At 45.6% G+C, this 24,024-nt stretch overlaps 1 protein-coding gene across 1 annotated transcript in view; it reads right to left on the bottom strand.

The window, feature by feature from the left end:
* Nucleotides 1-24,024, bottom strand: part of Arsb (arylsulfatase B) — a 169,736-nt gene that overhangs the window by 80,642 nt on the left and 65,070 nt on the right. Inside the window, exon 5 of the mRNA XM_048455942.3 lies at nt 8,812-9,055. Within this exon, the coding sequence (XP_048311899.3) occupies nt 8,812-9,055 (244 nt within the window). The remainder of the gene's footprint in view (nt 1-8,811; nt 9,056-24,024) is intronic.

Raw genomic sequence — 24,024 nt, 5'->3', positions numbered from 1 at the left:
TCAGTTAATATTATTTCCTTCTTGGGTCTCTGAGGGAGTTGAAGACTAGATAAGTTACAGTTATAGTTTTCCTTGTTTACCAGATGCAGAAATCAAGTTATGATAGAAAGTAAATTAGGTACAAGATTTTGGACTCACCAAGATAGACTAGATATGGTGTATTTTCTCTGAATTTGTCAAATGCAAATGGACTAGATATTGTTGATATATTTATTGCCTTATATATTATAGTTATTGTACTTATTATATATAGTTTTTCTTATATTAGTTATAACCTTCCTTTATTTTAGATTTTAAAAAGGGAGAAATGTAGTGACATACCATTTGTATTTCAAAAAATAAAGCTTTCCTGAAGACCAGAATGCAAGGCAGAAACACTAGACAGCCAAACAAACCAGGCAGTGGTGGCACACACCTTTAATCCCAGAAGCCGCACTAGTTAGTCATAGAGGCTGGGCTCTGGTGGTGCCCACCTATAATCCCAGCACTACAGAGGAATATAAGGCAGATGAGAGAGGAACTTACTCCCTCTTTCAGTCCTAAGATTTCATAGAGGTAAGAGCTCTCTAGTGGCTTGACTGCTTTGCTTTTCTAATATTCAGGTTGAACCCCAACCTGAATTATTCATGCTACACAAAAGAAATAAAATGAAGAAGAGACCAGTGGTGAATCTGGCACACATTTAAACACACTCAAGGAGGGCCGTGATGGCAACAGTGAGGCACTCGCTGTGTGAACAGATCCCAGTGCTAACGAGGACTTCAAACACTGTTACCACATCTAGGAACTATCATTCACAATCCATCCGACTGCAGTAGTACTTAGAATGAATAAGAATCAGAGGTTCTTTGCTCCGGCTCAGTGACCATTGGGTTTCATGGTATCTAGGATGCAGGTGAGGAGGGGAGAGGAGTGATTTTTTTTCTATAACTTTCTTCTTGAACCTTTAATAGTAAGCAAAACCATCTCCAGAACAACACAGTAAGTTTTAAGACATTGCACATCAGAAGTTAATAGTCAATTGTTATTGAAGTCAGGTGCCATACACAGACGCAGTCCCGTGGATGGAAAAGGAAAAACACATTCCTACCATTGAGCGCCAGGCTTCAATTCTGTCTTATGTTAAGATTAACTAATGAGCAAGTTTATAAAGAAAGCATATAAAATGTGAATCCTTTGATCTCCCTTTTTGTCATCCAAACTTATACAATATCTAGAAATAGCCTGTAAGCTGCTTATTGGTGTAAGGCAGAAAAACACACAACACTGGAAAGAGCCAGGAGAAGACTGGGTACCCTAGAAATGATGTGTGCTCTTGGAAGGAAGAGAAACTGCCCTATGGAAAACAACATCAGTGCCCTACTTAGCTTTAACTATCAATTCGGCACAACCTAGAGTCATCCGAGAGGAAAGCTTCCATTGCAGAACTGCCTAGACTGGTCACTGTGGGCAACACCATCCCTTAGAAAGTGATCCTGGGTTATATAAGAAAGCTTGTGAAGCACGATCCAGCAACAAGCAATCAAGCAACAAGCACAATTTCAGCTTCACACTCCTGCCCTGATTTCCCCCGATGATGGATTGTGACCGACCTGGAAGTGTAAACCAAATAAACCCTCTTCTCCCCCAGGTTGCTTTTGGTCACAGTGTTTCCTCATAGCAACAGAAAGCAAACCAGAACAACTCTAGAACTCTGACAGTTCTCTTAACATTTTGAAGCAAGTCTAAGAAGAATTGATGTCCATGCCCTGAGGGAGGCCTCTGCTGTCCTGGCCATCCATTAACTGTCATGCCCATTTCACGCGCCTCTGCTCAATGTTGAAAAAACTGCCATCACCTTAAAAAATGGTTTTTCCTTTCCTGGAAAAAACCTCCCGTCCTCTGGGCACAGATCAAGTGTCTCTGACCCTTGGCTGGCTGTTTGCTTTTGCTGAGTTGGGAAGGCGGCTCTGACACCAGTGTGACTGGTCACTTTCTGTGCCTGCTGCTGAGTGTGAGGTGTCCTGCCACTGATGTGGAAAGACTTATGCAGAGCCAGGGGCAGACGCAGATTTGTTTTCCTCAGAACTTTTGTCCTGGAATGATATGATATGCTGAGTTTTCCACAGAGCAAGCCTGGAAACATTTGATTAACCAGTGGAGACAAATCTGCCTTTAAAAAAACAACACAGAAAAGCCTCCTCTCTTACGATACAGCACACATGAGCTATATCCTTCTGGTAACGGTCCTGAAGAACCCAGAGCTCCCGAAAGGGTTGATCACTGAGAAAATACACTGAAGAAAGACAGTAACTTGGAGTTAAAGGTGACCACATATTGTGCCAGCTTCTCTGCAGGCAGAAACACAGAGAGGCCAGACTCTAAAAGGTCACTCCTGATTGAGATAATCTTAAGAATGAAATGGGGGTTGACAGCCTAAAATCTGGGGATACAGATGAACATCGATGATGTGCACTGTGCCAGAAATAATAGCCCCAGTGGGTCAGGAACAAAGGAATTTTCTCAAAATGAACAAAATGTCCCACAGAACCACAGTGTACATTTCTGCCGGAAAACAAAACAAAAATAAAAACTGACTTGGCGCCAAGCACACCACAGCGTGACCACATCAGAACCATGCAGTTTTACCTCGTTCATATTTTCCGTACTTAATTTGCATGTGTGTGTGGTATGCACACGCGTGTGTCATGCATGGGTGTGCGAACGTGCATGTGTGCATCTGTGTGTGGAAGCCAGAGGCTGCCATTAGTTGTTCTCCATATGCACTGAAACAGGGTCTCTCACGAACCCCTAGTCTGCTGATTCAGCTAGTCTCCCTAGCTGGTTTGCTCTGGAGATGTTCTGTGTCAGCACCTCCCATGAGCTAGGGTTACAGGCAGACTGCCGTGTACCCTGGCACGGACATGAGTGGCGAGGATCTGAACTCAGGCCCTCATGTTTATGGTGCGAACACTCTGTCCACTGAATCATGTCTCTAGCTCCTCCTTTTATTTAATTTACTTATTTGTTTTTTGAAACAAGAGCTCACTGTGTAGCCCAGGCTATCCTGAATTTGCCATCCAACTGCTTCAGGGTCCTGGTTATTGTGTACCTGGTTTATCTTCCTCGTCAGCCTTCACTAACTCCACATTTAGTCGCTTATAACATGAACTGAAGTCAGTGTTGCATTACTTGGATGTTATTTCCTTTTCATTGTAAAATGTTGTGAGACAGAGATTTGTCCAAAATTGTTTTCATATTTTCCTGTGTACTAACATTTTGGTATCCTGATATCTCTCAGTGAGATCAGCTTTTCTTGCTTTTTGTTGTTGTTGTTGTTCAGAAATCTATTTCTCAGATGTGTGCTTGGTATTCATTTAGATTTTCTTCTGAGTTTTGTGGTTTTATTTGCTTCCACGTAAATCCTGAATTGTGAGGTGGTGGCTCAGCAGGTAAGTGCATTGGAAGCTCTTGCAGAGGACCTGGATTCAGTTCCTAGCACCCACATAGTGGCTCATGACCATCTGCAACTCCAGTTCCAGGAGATCTGGTGCCCTCTCCTGGCCTCCATGTGAAGCAGGCATGTACCTGACGCACATGCAAACACTGAGGCAAATACTGTAGGAAAGGAAAAGTGTGTGCTTGCAAAAGAGAGAACGCAAATGGAAAAAACACTGAAGAGCTTTTTCAAAGACCATTCAAGAAAGGCTGTGATGGCCAGAAAGTAGTGGTGCATGCCTTTAATCCTAGCACTCAGAAAGCAGAGGCCAGAGGATCTCTGTGAGTTCAAGGCCGGCCTGATCTACAAAGCAAGCTCCAGTACAGCCAGGGCTACAGAGAGAAACCCTGTCTTGAAAATCAAATAAACAAAAAAACCAGAAAGAAGAGAATAGAAGAGAAAAAAAAGAATGAAGGAAGGAAGGAAAGAAGAAAGGAGGGAAGAATGGAAAGAAAGAGAGAGAGATAGAGAGAGGGAGAGGGAGGGAGGGAGGGAGGGAGGGAAGGAGGGAGGGAGGCAGGCTGTGATGAAAATGAATATTTCTGTTCATCATGTAATGAAAGAGAAGCCTTCTTGGAGAACAATAGTCATTTATAGTCACTATTTACAAAGTGGTCATTAAAGTGGTTATTTTTCTCTATCACGATTAATTTAAAATCATTTTTATATAAAGAAAAATCCTAAATGCAGGTAAAGGTTTTATGCAGGAATAGTCCATTTCGGTGTTATTTATTAAAAACATCAGGTAAGAATCTGAGGCTAGTGCTGGAGAAGCAGCTCAGTGGTTCAGAGCGCTCTCTGCTTTTGCAAAGGGCTGGGTTGAGTTCTCGGCACCCACGGGGCAGCTCACAATTCTAGCTCCTGTTCCAGAGGAGCTGATGCCCTCTTCCGACCCCCATGGATGCTGCACACACGTGGTGAATTTACATTCACACACACAAAATAAAAATAAATAATTTTTAAAAATTAAGGCAATGGTTGAGCATTTCAAGGAGCCTTCCTCAAAATGGTGTTTGCTAGGAGCAGCTGGATGGCGTAATGGAAACTGGTTATTTATAGCAATTGCTTATAAAATGATCATTTTTCTTTAACAGAATTGATTTCAAACCTGTTAAATGAGGGGAAAGATGCAGAAAATGGTGAAAACATATATTTGTGTGTGTGTATGTGTGTGTGTGTGTGTGTGTGTGTGGTACGCATGTTACTGAGGATTGAACCTGAGGCTTGTGCATGCTAGAAAATCACTTTACCACTGAACTGTAGCACTATCCTTAACACAAACCTTTTAAAGAACAAATATTGGATTTAAAAAAGAAATTTTAATACTCCTTGGCTCTACAGTTCACTTGCAAGTTTTTTTCAAATTGTCTCAAGTTGGTAATGTCAAAAAAAGTGTTCTCTGTGGTCCTCTGGCATAATTTTTATGGCCTTTAATACATATAGCACAAAATGTGTTGTTTGATTGCTAAGTCACTGGTGAGGCTTGTGATAAGTAGCAAGCTGCTTATAAAGTTGTGGAAGAGTATACAGTCACATATGGAGAGCAGAACCCAGAGAATCTGGGCAGCCTGGTTCCACTACCACCATAGCAACGGGTAGTAGAGGTGACAGTCCCCTCATGGCAACGGAGAGCAGTGAAGCAGACAGGATTGTCTGTCACCCCCGCCCTCAGCACTGCAGCATCAAGCTGTGCACCACGCAAGGGCGCAGGGTGCACCACGCAAGGGCGCAGGGTGCACCACGCAAGGGCGCAGGGTGCACCACGCAAGGGCGCAGGGTGCACCACCAAGGGCGCAGGGTACACCACGCAAGGGCGCAGGGTGCACCACCAAGGGCGCAGGGTGCACTACCAAGGGCGCAGGGTGCACCACGCAAGGGCGCAGGGTACACCACGCAAGGGCGCAGGATACACCACCAAGGGCGCAGGGTGCACCACCAAGGGCGCAGGGTGCACCACCAAGGGTGCAGGGTGCACCACCAAGGGTGCAGGAGCCTCGTGTGCAGTCTGAATGTTGGAGGGGAAGGGAGTTGGGGGCAGCAGATGAGAGTGGGACCAGCAGAGCTTCAATTCAAGGTGAAAGACAATGGCCGCTTCCTATGTCATCCACATCTACAGTCCTTCGTACTCGCAGCATTACCAAGTTGAGTACAGATGACAGAAAGGACGGGGCAGGGCTCACAGAGCACGCTCTAAGTCTAGGGCCGGCATTGCGGCTCATAACTCAGGTGAAGGTCTCCACTTACTATATACCGAGACCATACGGTAATCACCTCATGTGCAGGCTGAAGCGATGGAGATTACTGACAGCCAGGGTACCACACAGCCAGGGAGACAAGTGCCACAGCTATGCATGGCTGGAGATTACAGACCATCATACAGCAAAGCGCTCTCTCTCTCTCTCTCTCTCTCTCTCTCTCTCTCTCTCTCTCTCTCTCCAGAGAGCCTAGAGAGGACAAGGTAAACCAGGTGATGAAGGTCAAGCCCAGAGGCACAGCGACCTGCTGCAGAGGTAACAGAAATAGCAGCTCCGCCAGCTGTGGGTTTACCCACTCCCAATGGTGAAGAGAGCAGGACAGAGAAAAGGGCCATTTATCTTCTCTACCATATCACCTATCAAGAAGAGAGCATGCAAGCCCAGCAATAAGGGAAGAAGAGACTGAGCGGCAGGGCTCGCCTTCTGCTTGCTGAGAGGTAACCAAGACCGTCTGCTCTGTTTGTGCACTGTGGGGCTTTTCAGTACTGTCACTTTTTACTTAAAGATGCTTCTTTTTGGACATAATACAATAAGGCCCTGTTTTTCTCAACATAGCTTTGTATATTGTTTCACAAATGATCAAACTGAGATTTTTTTTAAAAAAATAACTTCATTTTTAATCTTCAATAAAAGTTTAGAAGTTTTTTTTTTTGAGTCTACTGACTTCAAATACCTGTTAATGAAGATGTTAAATAAGAAGTTTTAAAATTAAGTGTGAATTTGTGGCTATGCAGGGGTGACCTCAGACCCAGCATTGTTCAAGGGTTATCTCTAGTTGAAGAGTTGAAAAATGGGCCAATCCTTTTAATTTTGCTGCTTGAAAAGCAAGCCTTAAATTTTTATACATTCCTCAGGGAAAACTTGGAATTTGAGAAGCACAATCATTTAAACAAAGCTATAAAGCTGACAGAATCAGACCTCCTTGGGTTTGGAAGAACTGAATGAGACCTTCCCTCACCCTTTCTCCTAGAGGAGATGCTGTGCTTTGAGAAGCAGGAGGGCTCGAGTGACCTTATCTCCATCTTTCCTAAGCTCACGGGTCTGTCAACTCTACAGTTCACACACTAACAGTCGCCAAACGCCCTCTGCGTGACATGATATCCTTCTAAACCCTGATTTAAAAAATTCATTGCATTTATCTATTTATTTATTTATCTAGTTAGTGTGGAGGGTTTGTGAGAGTACACCGGCCACAGTGTGTGGTACATGTGCGTGCATGTGTATGTGCATGTGTGTATGTGTGTGTGTGTGTGTGTATGTGTGTGTACAACGTATGGGAATTGGTTTTATCCTTGTACCACACGCGTGGAGGGGATCAGACTCAGGCTGTGAGGCTTGCAGCAAGCACCTTCACCTGCTGAGATATCTCAGTTCCCTATATTTTTTAACATTAAAATGACTACAGAAAAAACAAGAATATAAAAAAAAAAAGAAATGGCTGGGTGGTGGTGGTGGTGCACGCCTTTAATTCCAGCACGTGGGAGGCAGAGGCAGGTGGATCTCTGTGAGAGTTTGAGGCCAGCCTGGTCTGCAGAGCAAGTTCAAGGACAGCCAGGGCTGTAGAGAGAAATGCTATCTCAAAATACCAAAAAAAGAAAGAAAGAAAGAAAGAAAGAAAGAAAGAAAGAAAGAAAGAAAGAAAGAAAGAAAGAAAGAAAGAAAGAAAGAAAGAAAGGGAAAGGAAAGGAACAGAAAGAGTGATGAGAGAAAGAAGGAAGGGAGGAAGGGAGGGAGGAAAGAAATGAAATCAGCTATGTGCTTAGCAACATCAATCAGCGTATGTGCAGAGTATTGGCACCCTAGCTCTGTGAACATGGATGACCAACTAGGGACTAGATAGGTGTCACCAGTGAGTGCAGGGACCAGTGGTCAGCTAGGAGTCTGTTTGAGTCCCCACCCCACGATGCTCACGCATACACACAACCTTATAAAGAACCATGCACACCAAGGTGGCTCTTCACCCCTGTGTCCCCTGCTGTGCATTTCCTCTGAAACCTGAACCTTCACTATTTTGAACTCAAAACATCATAGATGAAGAAAGCGAAGTATGGGGTGGTTTACGAGAGGACACTCAACCAGCGACCCCCAGACAGAGCTCGGCACACCAAAGAGGCTGAGAAGCACAGTACTATCCAATTTGTTGTTTCAGTAAATACAGCACTTCCAATGCGTGTAATTTTATGTGTAAACTGGATCTAGGTACTAAACCACAGATGCACATACTATTAAATGCATGCTGAATACAGATACCACGCTTGAGGTTTCCTTCCCATACTCCAAGGAAGCACCTCCTTCCAGCCTCAAAGGCCTGTGCCTCCCTTCCATGCTGTGGGAGAGAAATGGGCAGGACAGCTGCCATCGCTACAGCTGAGGGCAGGCCCTGTTCCTGCATGGCATCTCCTTTTCTCAGAGCACAGCATTTATTTCCTTCACACTTCTTATCTCCTCCCAAAGGACCTGAAGTGTCTCACTTATTTTCCTGGTTTAATGCCTTTACTCCTTGCCCCTACACACTCCACAACGTAAGCTTCTTGAGAGCCAGGGTTTTGCCTGAGTTATTTCTAATTTTTCAGGACCCAGAACAGAGCATCACATAGTAGATATTCATCAAATACTTATCAATAAACTTAGTTCTCCAGACTGCACAGTGTCCCCAGGCTCCCATCCCACGCTTACATCTCTGTTGAGTCCTCCATTTTTCCAGCTGGTAACAAAGTAGAAGCCCCACCATCCTGCAGGAAGGACACCATCCTGCAGGTGTAGGACAATACTCTGTCCTACACCAAAAAAAAAAAAAAAAAAACCTTCTCAGCTCTAAAGACCCTCTACAGGAGAATCCTGTCCTTTGCATAAAACACAAAACCAAAAATACCAAATGTAAGATTTAAAAATATGGAATGACAATATTTGAAAGAAATATTTGAGACTCATTTCTTTTTCTTAAAGAGTGGGGGATGGGGAGTCTTATATGTCTCAGCTGACTGCCATTCTGCAAAGCAAAGTCATTATTCTCCATCAGCCATGTTAAGTTGCTGGAGTTTCTGTCCTGGAAAAGAACGGGGAAAGGCATGTAGGTACCTGATGGTTCTCCACACGTCGAAGCCGTCCAGAGGCTTGGTACCGTTGGTGCTTCCCCCGGCCAGATTCACCAGTGTTGGAAGCCAGTCTGAGATGTGAATGAGTTCCCGGCTCTTCACGCCTTTCTGTTTCAGCAAGGGGCTTGCCACAAAGCTTACCCCACGGATGCCTCCTTCCCACAGGGTCCATTTCCTTCCGCGAAGCGGCCAGTTGTTGCCCCCAGACAGAGTCTGCCCACCGTTGTCTGAAACACAGAGAAGCCTTGGCATGAGCAGGTGAAAGGTATCAAAATGGAGTCACTTGTGTCAAGCCCTAACAGACAAAAATGTAACTGGGGAAGCTGAGGTTATGAAGGAGTGGGGTGTCATATGTGTATGCCACACGATGAGAACAAGTCAGAACCACAGTCTTGGGGGTGGGAGCTTACTGTGACCTTATACAAGAATACTCCTGCAAGGACATCCATTCAATAATTGTCAATCTTAGACAAGTTCTGTTCTTGTTGCTCAACTCTGTGGCCAAGGACTATTACTTCAACATAACTTATGCAATATTCCTCAGTTTTCCTTTAAAACATCCCAGGTGCCAATCTCTTTAAAAGTGCCCAGAGTAGCAAGAAAACATGTTCCCGTTGCAATGCTCCCTGCTCTCAGAGAAACTCATGACCTTTGAGATTCTGTTTGGTAGTTGGGGGAAAAGGACAATGCTTCCTCTCTTTAAAGAAAAAGTTAATTATGTTAACTATGTGTGTCAGTACGTGTGCAGAGGGGACATACAAATTCAGGTACCTGTAGAGGAAGAGGATGTCAGCTGGGGTTACAGGTGTGAGCCTCCTCATGTGGGTGCTGTAACCTAACCAGGTCTTCGGTAAGAGCAGTACACGTACTTAGAGGCTGAGCTGTCTCTCCAAATAGCAACACTTTCATTTCTCCTCAGCCTGTCGTGCCTTGCTGCGGGAGCTCCTTCCACTCCTTCAGCCAATAGCCGCTGAGATACCAGCCCATTGGGGCGTGGTGTCTCTCTCTTTAAAAAAGCAGCAGCTGTCCTCCACTCCCTCTCTGGGTTCCGGCTCTGCTTCCGGCTCCTAGACTCGTTTCCTGTTCGCGCAGAGGGGCTGTTGTCTGGGACAGTAATCTGTAAGTTTTTCCCCTTTGAATAAATAACCCTTCTATTAATCATAATTCCAAACTGGTGTGGGATTATTTGTGACTTACGCCTTCAGTGCCTCCCCATCTTTCCAAGTGGTAGCACTTTGTCTAAGGGTGGGGATGAGCGGTGTGGCCCAGCTACTTAAAAGTGGTCAGGGTATGTTTTCCAGTGCTCAAGAACATGAGGTTTCCATGTAACTCTTGGTAAAGGGATCTTGAGGAAAAACGGTGTGCCCTCTTCCCTTCTCCCACGGGACACCGTCCTCCAGGACCAGACATAACCAGGGTCCAGCATGACACTCATCTGGTAAAAAGCCCTTCCATCCTCTATGAGTTCTACAGTAGATGGAGGCCAGACAAAAGCATGGAGGAATCTCACGGGCAGAAGACCACAGTGCACACGCAGGAGCTCGAGAGCTGGCCTTCCCTGGGTTCGTGAAAAGAAAACTCAGGGGGGTTTCACTTAGTGACTCCAAGTCACTTCAGGGGAGGACAGAAAACCTTTTAAGATTTGTCTTTCAGCACCAGGCATTGTGGCCCACGCCTTTAACCCTGGCACTCGGGAGGCAGAGGCAGGTGGAGCTCTCAGTTGTCGGCCAACCTGGTCTACAGAGCAAGTTTGAGGACAGCCAGGGCTACACAGAGAAACCCTCGAAAAGAAGAAAGATAGGTTCATCTTGAAAGAGAACTTCTAACCCTGAAGCTGGTACTCAATTACCAACCCACTCTCTGGTGACCTTTCTTATGTGTGAAGTCACAGTATCTCCCGACCCTGCAAACAGCACAGCTGCGGGAGGGGAAGTGAACCATTTCCTCCCTTTACAGGATGGCAAGGTGAAGTTCCACTGTATGCTGTGCCAGGAAGAGAAGGTCTTGCTCCAAGATGTCAGAGGTGTGCAGGGCGCTGGTGTAAACAGGGTAGAGGTGGTAAAAACGACAGACACTGGGTGGCTTATGAGCCAGGTGCGAGCGCAGAGGGAAACACTGAGTTTGGACTGTAGAAAAACAGCAGTGATGTTTCTGGGTTACCAAATTTGTAGAATCATATTAGTTTCCAAGGTACCCGGGGACCAAGGTGACTTCATGTACATATCTAAATACTCTTTATTTGCAGGTATATGATACTTAATCATTGCCTCTTTTAAAAATCCACTGTTGTCCAAATGACCTACAGGCTTGTTCCACGGAATGTTCCACACGGTCCTGCTATCCTGGAGGAGTGGCCTAAGACATCCAGTGGATACTTGAAACCCAGGTAACCACACTCTGTTTTTTCCTACAGACACCTATAATAAAAGTTCGATTTAGTTTCTTTTGATTTTTACTTTTTATGTGTATGGGTGTTTTGCCTGTATATGTCTGTGCAACATACACACATCTGGGTGTGGAACTCCGGAACTAGAGTTACAGTCGGCTGTGAGTCACCATTGCTGGGAATTAAACCCAGGTCCCCTGGAAGAGCAACCAGTGCTCTTAACTGCTGAGCCATCTCTCCAGTTCTATACTATATACAGTGACTATTTATAAGTTAGGCATAGTAAGATACCAACAAGGATAACAATAAAACAGAACAATTATAATACATTGTTACAAAAGCGGGTGCATGCTGCCCCAGCTGAGGAAGGAGGATGTTTTCTAGCCCTGGAGCTTGAGACAAGCCTGAACAATACAGAAAGACCCAGTCTAAAACTCAAAAGCCTGGTGGCTGTGGTTTCTCTCCCGCACTATGGTACCACACTACATGTTGCATGAAGGAACAGTTCATGTACTAGCATGATGGTAGACTTCACTACACTAGATGTCCATGCAGAAGAAAGTACAATTTAAAACTCGGAGTTTATTTATTTTGGAATGAATTTTCCATTTACTATTTTCATGGGATCATGGTGGACCCTAGTCAACTAAAACAGTAGAAAGCTAAGCCGTAAATACAGGGGACCCTAGAGTATGGACTGTGTCTACACGAAGCAAGGAAGCATTAACTCCACATCAGACACCATAGATTTCACAGAATCTTAAGGTCTAAGATGGGAGAGACATAACTGACGGCTAACGCCAGCTGCTCACTAGCAGGGGACCAGGGACAACACGCTACCACCGTTTCTTCATTGTTCCTGTTTGAAAGTGAGGATGAAATGCCACCTGGGTGTTCAGTAAACAGTAGTGACTGTCACCGTCCTCCATGCCCGCGGCCACACCAACCGTCTAGATTACAATGGTCCTGTTCCTTGAGGAGGAAGAAGAGGACTGAAAACAGTTGAGAATGGAAAAGCTAGCGCTCCAGGCTCTGTCTGACCCCCGGGCCTCTGCACCTACAGTGCCAGTCCCTGGCGTTCCTAGTGCAGTGTGGGCTTACAAAAAGGCTTCCAACTCTCTGAGCAAGCCACGAGGACCAGCAAAGAGCGAGCACACTCTTCCCATGAGACAGCAGGAGGAAAGTCACTGCCGAGGGCTCCTTTTATTGGTATTGGGGGAGGATGTTCAAGGCTCCACTGCCACGGAGGCTTCTCATGGAGTCACTGATATACACATGTTTGGTTCCTTGTCCTGCTTCATGAAGGAGAGTGTAGGGCTAGGCTAAAGGAAATACCTCTTCGGCACGTGCCTGGGTGACAATGGATCTCATCACTTGATATCAATGACATATAAGACCGCCTCTTCAAACTCCACTGCATTTTTTTAAGATAAAAAAAATATGTGTGTGTTCTATGAGTTTATTGCATAACAGGTGTGCAGGTGCCAGAAGAAGGCCTTGGATCCCCTGGGGCTGGAGTTACAAACAACTGTGACCTGCTATGTAGATTCCTGAAACCAAACCCTAGTCCTCTGAAAGCTGCAAAGGCTCTGAGCCATAAAGTCATCTCTCCATGCATCCTGTACTGCATTTTCTCCTCCCCCAAAACCCAAGGACCAAGTCCGTGTGCAAGTTTATGAAACCCACATTCTATGTCGTGTTGCCTTTAGTTCTCACAGAGTATCAGGCCCCTTCAGCCAATAGAGCAACATTACAAAGAAGGAACCTTCGTGTGCCCAAAACTCAGACCCCTACAGCCAATAGAGCACACTGCAAAGAACTGTTGTGTGCTCAAAATTGCCCTTGTAGCTGAGGAATGCTGAGAACGAGAGAAATCGTCTTCCTCGGGGATTAGATAAACCACCAACTGGTTATCTAACAGCAAATGGTCAGCCCTGAAAACATACGCACAAGTTATACTCTGCAGACAGAGCAGGTTGTATTTATATTTTTAGGAATATACACATATATGTATAAGATAATGACAAGACTGAATTTGCAAGAGAACAAGGAGGGGTATACGGAAGGGTTTGGAGGAAGGAAAGGGAAGGGGCTTTATAATTATGTCATTATATTATGAGCTCAAAAAAAATTAAAAGAAGTATTTTTTAAATGCACCAAAATGGAGTGGTCACAACCTGGCGTGTGAATGCCTGGGGTGGCACGGCTGTGAAGCTGCACAGTGCACAGACGATGCCCGCTGTTGCTTTTCTGAGCAGACACAGGTCTTTGAAATACTAGTTAATGAGTCCCTCGGTTCCATATACATACTCGTTTGTGCTCCGTGGAAAATACCGGACGGTGGTAATGGTGGAGATCAGAGGTGGTGGGGCCGAGGGCAGCTATGTCTGGAATCTGATCCTAGTCTGACTGACGGAGTCAGGGAGGAAAACACTCTTGGATGGAAATCGAATCTGGCCACTGCTGCTACTGCAGGGATTGAATGCATCTCCACACAGCACGCTGCCAGGGCCAAGGCAGCGAGGAGGACTGTTTTTGTGATTAGCTCACTGTGATGTTTCTGCCATTAGCAATGATAAGGTCGCCAGCACCAGTTAGCAATATGGCTTCCTCTTTTGGTTTCTCGAGACTGCTCTAAAAGAAAGAACCGTCAATGGACGGACACACCTGTGACTTCCACCTGCTTCTTCAGCCACAAAGCCATCTGCAGCTGTGCCACGGTGGCGGGAAGTTTGGCGCCCCCTGGGGGTGGAAGCTCCACACAGCAAGAATGCATGTGCTCTGATAAAACAGTGGGGCGGGGGGTTCTCCTGCAGTTCAGATAGAGATTTTTAGAGGGACTATGGAAACACTTTATTTCAAACATCTCTTAATTCTCCCTCCCCATTCTCTACATAGCCAGAGTTAATTTTCTCCTGTTAAGAATTCATTTTCAGGAGAAAGTCTGGTTTCATTTTCTGACGGGCTTATGCAAAAACTTCCAAATCAAAATAAGATGACTCCAGCTTTTCGGCCTGGAAACTATGAAACTTTTTTTTCCAGAGAAGTAGTTTCCCCTTCCCCCCAACATTTTGGCAGACATAAAACCTAATTATAAAACCTTTGCTGTCTAGAAAGAACTGTCAAAATAAAACAAATGCTGTCAGATGGAGACAGTAAATCTCACTTTATTATTCATTATCGAATAAAAATAACTGTCAGAAATCATGGAAACGCATTAGTTAGCCAAAGGTTCGAGAGAAAAACATTTAAGTCTATGGCACAGACACCTCATCTGTATCCAGCTGATAAAAGCTGAAACGAAACCATGACAACACCACCAGGCTTACCACAGCCTCCGACAATCTAGTGGCTTGACCGTGTGACATTACCCTGAGCCATCAGCCTGATGTCCCATGAATGCTTTGGGCCAGGCTTCCCCAAGACCTCTTTCTCCCACCGACCTGAAAAGCAAAGGAACCCTCCTCATGCTCTCAAGAGTCCAGCCTTCTCTCTACACAGGGCACACTTGTGGGTGTGAAGGGTCGTATGGAAAAACGCCATTCTGCAGAGGTCAAGGCTTTGTCCCAAAGCTGTACCTACTGGTTGATAGTTGATCCCTTTTGTTTTGTTTTGCCGAGATAGGAAGGTCTCTGTACAGCCCTGGCTGTCCTGGAACTCACTCTGTAGACCAGGCTGGCCTCGAACTCGCAGAGATCCGCCTGCCTTTGCCTCCTGAGTGCTGGGATTAAAGGCATGCACCACCACTGCCCAACTGGTAGCTGATTCTTTTGGATTCATTTTCTATATTACTCAAGTGCAAAGTGGAAAGTCCGCCTAAGTCTCAGCATTATCCAAAGGTCTGGGGGAAAGTCAATTCTCTCGCACTAAAGGATTCTGAGAAAGTAACCATCAAGCCGGAGGCTGGAAGGGTTGACCTTTGTCTCACTACGGTCAAGCTTCTTTGCCTAAACCGGACAGACACTTGGTGTGGGAGGTCCTTCTGTCTATGGGTTGTCAACTCTGCCATGGATAAATTCAAATCAGCTCTCCAGTTTATCACCTACTGCCTTGGGTCAGGCCCGCCCCTCACACGGGCTCCCTGGATAAGCAGGATTCCTATCGCCTAGTTGCCACCAGAGGTATTTTTATAAAGCTACAAACCTATCAAGTCACCCCTACATGTAAAGACCCAGCTGCTTTCCCACCACAGGAAGGGAAGACTTCGGCTCCCGACAGAATCCTTTACACACGTGGCCTCACTCTGCTTTGTGGGCACTCATGCCTACCAAGTCTCTCACGCTTCAATCTCGTACAACTAAATTCTTCCACCATCAGAACGCACCACGGCCTTTCAGGCTAACTTGATCTTGTACGAGTTAGTTTCCTCACACAAACACATCCTCCTTTTTTTCTGCTGGACTCAGATTTTAAGGTTAAATATCCAATCTTTAGTGAACTGTTAGTAGCCCAAACAGTCTTTCTCTCTCCTAGACCACACATTTATTTCCATAACTCCTGGGGCACTTGGCTCGATTGGCTCCTGGTGGTTCTTTCCTTCCCTATAGCTCTGCTGTTTGTGTTTGCAAGACCTGGAAAAGGACCAGCTAACAGAAAGAGAAGCCAGTAAATGAAGAAGAAGCACCCACTCCAAATAGTGAGTGCCGACACTGAAAGCTAGCGTGGGATGCTGCAGGCTCTCTAAGTCCCTGCCTGGCCACTGTCTGGCCTTGACCCTTAGGATGGAGATGCTGCTTCAATCAACCGATGGTCAACTAGCAAGTGGCCCAGGGCCCCAGTGAAGATGTAAGCATCAAGCCTACAAGAACTGCTGGTCCCGCCTGGTACCTCAGTCACACTGAGGTTTGGGGGGGGGGGGCTGCTCAGGAGCCCTTTGGAAAACGCTGGCCTGAAAGGGACTCTCCAGAGCACGCTGTAGCGAATCTGCTTTGAGTTCTGCCATTTTCCAGGGCCACCCTAGCTCTAGAACGTGGCAGCCTACGAACGAGACACACAAACTCTTCTCATGCTATAAGTAAGAAAGAGACGAGAGCCCTTCTTTGGAAGTAGTAACCCGGGCTGTCCAAAGAGAGGGAATAAGACAGAGGCAGAGCTGATTCGGCGGTTACAGCACTCGCTACTTCTGCAGGGGACCTGGGTTTGGTTCTCTGCATCCACTAACCCCAGCTCCAGGGAGCTGACAGCCTCTTCTGACTTCTGTGGGTACCAACCCATGCAGCTACAAACTATCCACAATAAATCTTTAATTTTTTAAAGCTGAAACCAGAAGGGCAGTCACATGACCATCACAAAGCAGACATCCCAGACACAGGGAGCCGGCAGTACAAGGGCCTTATTCAATTACACGGGTTCCTGAGACGAAGGCTAAGGTCTCCTTTAGTTAGAACAAATTAGCTCTATCTTTCCTTTTGTAGTGCTGGGGAGTGCAGTGAGACAAATGTTCTGTAACTGAACTGCGCCCTCAGCCCAGCAAACTGCAATCATACGGAACCAAGGAACTAGATGACGGCTAGACAGAAACAAAATCCGTCTAGCTGTTTTATGACTGCTGTCATTTTTCTCCACCGTCCCTACTGTGACTTTGCTAATTTCACTGAAACACATTCAAGTGACAGGGCTGTCAATTCGGCCAGGATACTTAATCTCTGGGTCTGGGAAACAAAGCTAACCAAACCCACCTCACCACAGAGTCTGGCAGAGAAGCACCACCTAGCAAACATTCACTGTTTTTGTTGACAGAAGCCACCAGAACCGATAAAGAGAGCAGAGCAGACTGCCCTGACATTAAAGACAGCCTAAATTTGGGAGCGGCGTTCTCAGACTCTCTCCTTATCGCCCTGCTGGATTTCATGCTACACTGTAGACAGAAGGCTGCAATGAATTATGGTGGGTTTTGTTATTATTAGGGAAAACTCAGGATGATTTCTTTCTACATCTACGGGTTTAAATGAAGTTCATCCATTAACCGTGGTTCAGCAATGACGTCCTGAGATTCAAATGAAGCATCAGAATCTGAATATTTATCCAGATGTTCATCTGAGCATCTGTAGGGCTGTGTGGTGGTTTCTTTACTCAAGGAAGAGAAGAGCTGTGCCCCTGGGCTCCCAGCACACACTTCTGTCTTGTTCATCTTGATAAGCCAGCAGCCAGGGGAGGATCCTGCTGAGTGGGCTCAGAGAGGATTCTGGGAATGTGGCAGATTTGGCAGCTAGTCACTAAATAACTGACCTGGCCACCAAAAGAATTGAGATAAAGGAAGATGGATGTGAGAAAAAATCAACATCAGGACTGGTGGGATCCAAAAGAAAGACTGTAAATAAAGCCCTTCCTCATTTGCTGTAGGCATGTCATTGCTTAGAATAATGAGAGACCACTGAGATTTTATCTCTCCTTTGAAGTGTGCTAAGGGCACAAAGACAAAAAAAGTCTGTGGAAAGACTGAAAGCATTTGTTCTCTGGAAGCTGTGGTGTGTCTGGGAACCGGAAAAGCGTTCTAATTTACTGCACTCTGCTCAGTGGATAACTTTTTCTGAATTCAAAGCACTGGTTATCCACAGATTTGGGAGCTCTGTGGATGCCGTCGTAAGATCGGCACAGAAGGTTGCGAGCCCCTTGCTCTTAGAAAACATAGATAATGTGGGTTTACTCTTCGCGTTCCGGGTTCTCTAGTAAACGGTACAGAAGTACCAAATGCTTGTTCTGGCCTTATTTTCTCTGTCTTTGCTATGGTTTGATCTTACAGGAGGTACTCAATTTTAAATTAAAAATTAATAAATTTCCAATGTATAAGAAATTTTGGGTCTTCCGAGGGTTCTAGAGTCTCCTGACAAATCGGTTGACTCTTCTTTCAGGCCTGAAACCATCCTTGACGATCAGGAGACTCTTTTCTGGACTGCTGCTTTTCTTTCAGTAGTGCCAAATCAAAACCCAACAAAATGGTTATCGTAGAAGTGCTTGGAGGTTTGGGACAGCAGGGAGACACTGAAAATGCTACTAACAGATAGAAAAAAAAAAAGAGAGAGAGATGTAGTTTCAGAATAATGGGCGTATTACCTACATACATGGCAAGGAAAATGAAAGTTGAGGCCAGTGGGCTTCAGAGAGTCTAAATCAGAGAAAGCTGGAATATTCCATGCAGGCAAACATCAGAGATCTTGTCTTTATGCTTCCAGATAAAGAATGTAAGCTAAACGTGTCAAAATCTATGGAGCCCTTGCTAAATGGCACTCTCGGGGTCAGCATTGTACTGGCTCTCTTAGGGTCACTTAGAAAGGTCAATGAACCTAATTGAGTGGCCCCGGCAGTTCCAGCAGTTCCGATTCTCCAGAGCACTTCTCTGAAGCTTTGCCAAATGCTAAAGGATCTCACTGGGGGGTTGGAGTTCCGCCGTCAGGAGAGGCAGGCAAACATAAGAACTGATCGGGAGGAAACACTCAATGGCAGACACAAAAATAACTCTCTAAGCCCAAATATGAAGCAGTATAATTAGAAATTTCAGATGCTGAGCACAAAGAAAAGATTTCCGTCAGATCTGCAGATGGTGCCTGCTCTAAGGCCAAGAGGATGAAACCCTGTGCATCCCTAAGGACACTGGACTTCCAGGCAGGCAGAAGCAGTCCTCTGACCAGCACAGTGGAAGGGTGAGTGAGCTCTGGGGACACTAGGAGTCCCTAGCAAGGGCAGAAGCCATCGTAGTGAGAATGGCTGAAACACAGAAGGTGGGAAGTGGGCTGCTCTCTATGCCCAGCGAGGTAAGAGCAGACAAACAAAGCAGGGGGCAAGAACATGCCAACAGCCCCAAACAGTATGCCACCAAGACCAAAAACAATCAGCCAAAGCAAAACATGTCTGTGAGTGGTCACAACAGGCTCACAAAGTCCAGGCCATCAGACAAATGTCCGTGAGTGGTCACAACAGGCTCACAAAGTCCAGGCTATTAGACACAGCACAGGGCTGAGCTGTCTCACTCTCAAATCTACTGATGTGAGTGGTGACCAGCCTCTGAGCAGGCTAGGATCCTGATGCAGCAAGAAGCCCAACACTGTCTCCACAGAAGGATGGAAGAAAAGAAACCTGAGCGTTAAAGACGCTGTGCACCTAGCTGGATCCACCAGTCAGAGCTGGAGAAGGAAAGAAGACAGCAGAAAGAGCAAGGGAAGGCAGCTGTTCCCCAACCTGGAAACCCTAGCCCAGGGTAGAGCGACAGTCATAGGAAGAGCGGAAAGGGCTATCTCACATCCCAGAGGAGACGGGGTAGAGGAGGGAACAGTGAGACTACGTTTCCAGGTGCCAAGTGTAGTTATCGGAGAGCAATGGCCACACCAGGGCATGGGGGAAACTCAGGTCCACCCACGAATGTTCTATCTGTCACCGAGAAGCACACAAATGGACGTGGAGGTGGTCCAAAGAGTCTCTGCCGCAGGGAGCACCCAGCATGATCCTGATGGGTGAAATGGAGGTCTGGTAGGAACAGGAACGTTTCACCTGAGGCTGGTGTAGGGGTGAGAGCTGTGGACCAGGCACTCCCCCCTCCTGCCCCAGCTCCGGTGTGTCGGCTTCTTGCAGAGGAGCCAGCAAAAGAGACAATACACTAACTGTGCTGACTGAAAACAGGTATTGGTTTCTGTTGGCTGACTTCCCTGGTCAAGTGACATATAAAGGTATGTTAGGGTTCTGTGGGCTGTGAAGTCCAGACCTGTGGCTTAGGATCCAGTGAGGGCCTCCCTCAGTATGGCATAGTCCTGCAGCAGGAAGCAGGAGGACCAAAGAGACAGAAGAGAGATTTTACACAAAACTACCCATGCAGAAACAGCCTTAATCCCTCCGTGACCACACCACTTCTTAAAGCCCCTGACTTTCAAACACAGACACAGAGGCAACTAAACCTCAGTTTAGGAAGGGGCAGGAAAACCTTAACATGAGGTGGCTTCCACACAGCAGAACAGGAACCTGGGTAGTCCTGGAGTCCCTGGGGAGGAAGAAGGAGTCACATGCTGCATTTCTAAGTCTGAGCCCTGGAATCTGGGGTCATTCTGCTCATAGCCCATCATTTGGATCTTAACAAAGGTACTAAGGTTAGCAGGGGGAAATTCAACAAGAGAGGCTAGACTCTGGTGTGTTAAGAGCAAAACAAAACAAATAACCAAGACAATAACAAAACAAGCCTTGGCCAACCCCTATTTCAACTCATACCTTAAAATCTAAAGACAGTTCTATTGCAATGCAACAACAAATAGACAAGGAACTCAATTAAAAAAAATGAGCAAAAGATCCAAAGAGACATTTCTCCAAAGAAGGTGTATTAGTGGAGTGGCCGATAAGCCCGTAGCAAGATGCTCACATCGTTCCTTAGTAAGTAGGCAGAAACTAAAACTACAGGCGGTATCGCATCACACTCCAGAGTACATGAGAAAAAAAAACAAGCCTCACCACTTTAACATGAAGCAATTAGAACTGATTATACTGCCGCTGGGAATGCAACACTATTCAGCTGCTGGGAATGCAACACTATTCAGCTGCTGGAAATGCAACACTATTCAGCTGCTGGGAATGCAACACTATTCGGCTGCTGGAAATGCAACACCATTCGGCTGCTGGAAATGCAACACTATTCGGCTGCTGGGAATGCAACACTATTCGGCTGCTGGGAATGCAACACTATTCAGCCAATGGGATGCAACAGCATTCGGCTCCTTGGGAGAACATTTACGTGGCTCTTCAGAAGGTTAAACCTAGAGGTCCCAAGTTGATTAGTCACTTTTGTGACTAAAACATTACAAAAATATATTAAAAATAAATTAAAGGACAGAAAATACATTAAAGGACAGATTCGTGTTACAAAATGGATGAACCTTGAAGATATTACACTAAAGAGAAAGTGAGACATAAATAATCAAATACTATGTGGTTTTATTTATAGGACATGTTCAAAAAAAAATCTATACTGAAGAAAGCAATCACTGCAGGATTGGGAGGGGCAGGGCTGGGAGCAACTGATAATGGGTACAGAATTTCTGCTGGAGCTGATAAAATGTCCTGGAATTAGACAATGACAGGGAATGCACAACTTCGTGAATCTACTAAAAACCAGTAAATCGCACACTTCCTAATTTTATGGTAGGTGAATCATAGCTCAGTGAGCAACACTGTGTGATGTCCTAGTGGGGTTTCGGGTGCTGTGATAAAACATAGATGGAGAAACTGGAGAGATGGCCCAGTGGACAGGAGAGCAGCTGCTGCACTTCCAGAGAAACTGGCTTGTGTTCCCAGCATTGATGTGGTGGCTCACAGCTGTCTGTGACTACAGTCACTGGGGCTCACAGCTGTCTGTGACTACAGTCTCTGGGGCTCACAGCTGTCTGTGATACGGTCCCTGGGGCTCACAGCTGTACGTGACTACAGTTCCTGGGGCTCACAGCTGTACGTGACTACAGTTCCTGGGGCTTACAGCTGTCTGTGACTACAGTCCCTGGGGCTCACAGCTGTCTGTGATACAGTCCCTGGGGCTCACAGCTGTACGTGACTACAGTTCCTGGGGCTCACAGCTGTCTGTCACTACAGTTCCTGGTGAGCCAATGCCCCTTCTGGCCTGCACAGGTACTGCATGTATATGGTACACATACATACATGCATGTAAACATTTAACAAACTAAAAACAAATACATCTTTGGAGAAAAAAAAAACACTAACAAAAAGAAACTTAGGGGGGAAAAGGTTGTTTGCCTTACACTTTCACTCCATAACCCATCACTGAGGGAAATCAGTACAGAAATTCCAGGAAGCAACCTGGAAGCAAGAACTGAAACAGAAATATGAAGGGGGGCTGCTTACTGGTTTGCTCCCCTATAGCTTGCTTAGCCTGCTTCTTATACAACACAGGGACACCTGCACAGGACTGGCACTGCTCCCTGTGGGCTGGGCCCTCCCACATCCATCATTAATCAAGACAGTGCCCGACAGACTTTTGTATAGACCAATTTGATGGAGCCATTTTCTCAATTGAAGTTTCCTGTTTCCAAATGTGTCAAGCTCACATAAAACTAACCAGCGCATATAATAAAATAAAATGGAAAGATAGATTAAAGTCTTAATGGCAAAACAAGCCCTAAGAAACTCTTGCAGTAAAACATAAACTAATTTGTGCACTGGGACAGGTCAAGGGTCTCTCTAAGCCATGCCTTTGTCTCACTACACTTGTGTATAAAACTAGTAAGGCCCACCATGGTGTGAGAGGAAGCAGGGTGTTCATGTGACTTCAAAAGGAGAAAGTTTCGGTCGACTGCTGGACCCCATTACAAGGGAGCAACCATGTATCTTGGGGCAGCAGCTGGACTCTCCCAGACAGGTATTCCAAACACCGTCCTACCAAAGTCCAGAGCTTTCAGAACATGGCACATTCTTCATTCATGTTTTCACGGGTCTACCACAGTGACTTGGCTTCTTAAAAATAAAACACACATGCACGCACATGTGCACACGCCAGCAGGTATGTTCTGGAGCCAGGGAGTCTCTCAATTTTACATACCCTGACTTTGATAACCCATTTCTCAGTGGAGTCTTTTGGGGCCAGCTGATCCTACAAAACGTCCATCTGGCATGTGAAACAAAACATTCAGATTTGGAAAGCTTTCTGTGTGTGGTCAGAGAGACTGCCTCATTGTTTATTTCATTTTTGGCTTCCTGAAAGTTTAAATATGAATCAAGTGGAAAATGACTTCAAAATAGATAAGGGATTACACAAATCTTTCCCTACTTCCCATTGCCATGGAAATAACCCTCTTAGACACGAAATAGTGTGCTGGACTTTCCTTTTTGTTTTAAAATTACAGATGATAAAAATCCAATTATTCTACATGCATTTCTATGGATTTTGACAGCCCACATAACAGCAAGCATCCTCAGAAACGGAGCGCCCCAGGGGACTCCCCGTACGACTCCCAACCCCTGATATTCTTTCCATCTTTGAAATTGTCTTTTTTCAGAATGTTTCATTAGAAAAAATATCTCGCCGTACAATCTTAGCTTCGCTTCTTTTCCTCGGCATAATGTGTTGGCAAGCCCTCCATGCTAATGCCTGTGGCAAGCATTCCTCATATGCAGTGGGAAGTGCACAGTTGTCCACCCCTCCACTCGTTAGTTACAGAAAATGGCTTGTGGTTTTCACCAGTTATCAGTAAAGCTGGACTGGGCATGTAGCTCAGCGGCAGAACACTTGCCTAGCATATGTGAGGCCCTGGGCTCGACTCTAAGCACTGAATGAAAATGCTACAAACATAAAGTATAAATTTTAAAATAAAAAAAGATCTTTTGAGGCAAGGCTTTCATGCATCTTAACTCGGCCTCAAGTATGAAGCCAAGGATGACCTGAAGCTTCTGATCCTCCTGCCGCCACCTAAGTTTCTGGACTGCAGGTGGACACCAGCACACTTCTTTGCTGTGGTGCTGGGGTCAGACCCACAATTTCACGTGGCTTCTGCAGCTCCAAAGGGGCTGTGTCCTCAGCCCCAGGGGTTACATTTCACAGGAACAGTTTCATTTCTCTTAGCAGAGCCAAGCAAATAGGACTGCTACCTTTAAGGCATTCTATTTCATTAGCTTCCAGCAATTTATGGTTTGAGTATTTTTTGTACTTTATGGTGTAGGTTTCTCTGACTTTCTTTTCTGCATGACCCCTTCACTAAATCCCCAATGTCTCCCATCATTACTTCCATCATTCCATTCATTGTATTTTCTGCATCGGTGTTCTTTACTCTGGGAAAGCTAGCGATGGGCCGATCCCTTTTAACCCCCACCTTTAAAGCTGTAGAATCC

Source organism: Myodes glareolus, chromosome 15 (assembly GCF_982192425.1).
Source record: "Myodes glareolus chromosome 15, mMyoGla1.1, whole genome shotgun sequence".
Taxonomy (NCBI): Eukaryota; Metazoa; Chordata; class Mammalia; order Rodentia; family Cricetidae; genus Myodes; species Myodes glareolus.
This window is presented reverse-complemented; position numbering and strand designations above follow the sequence as displayed.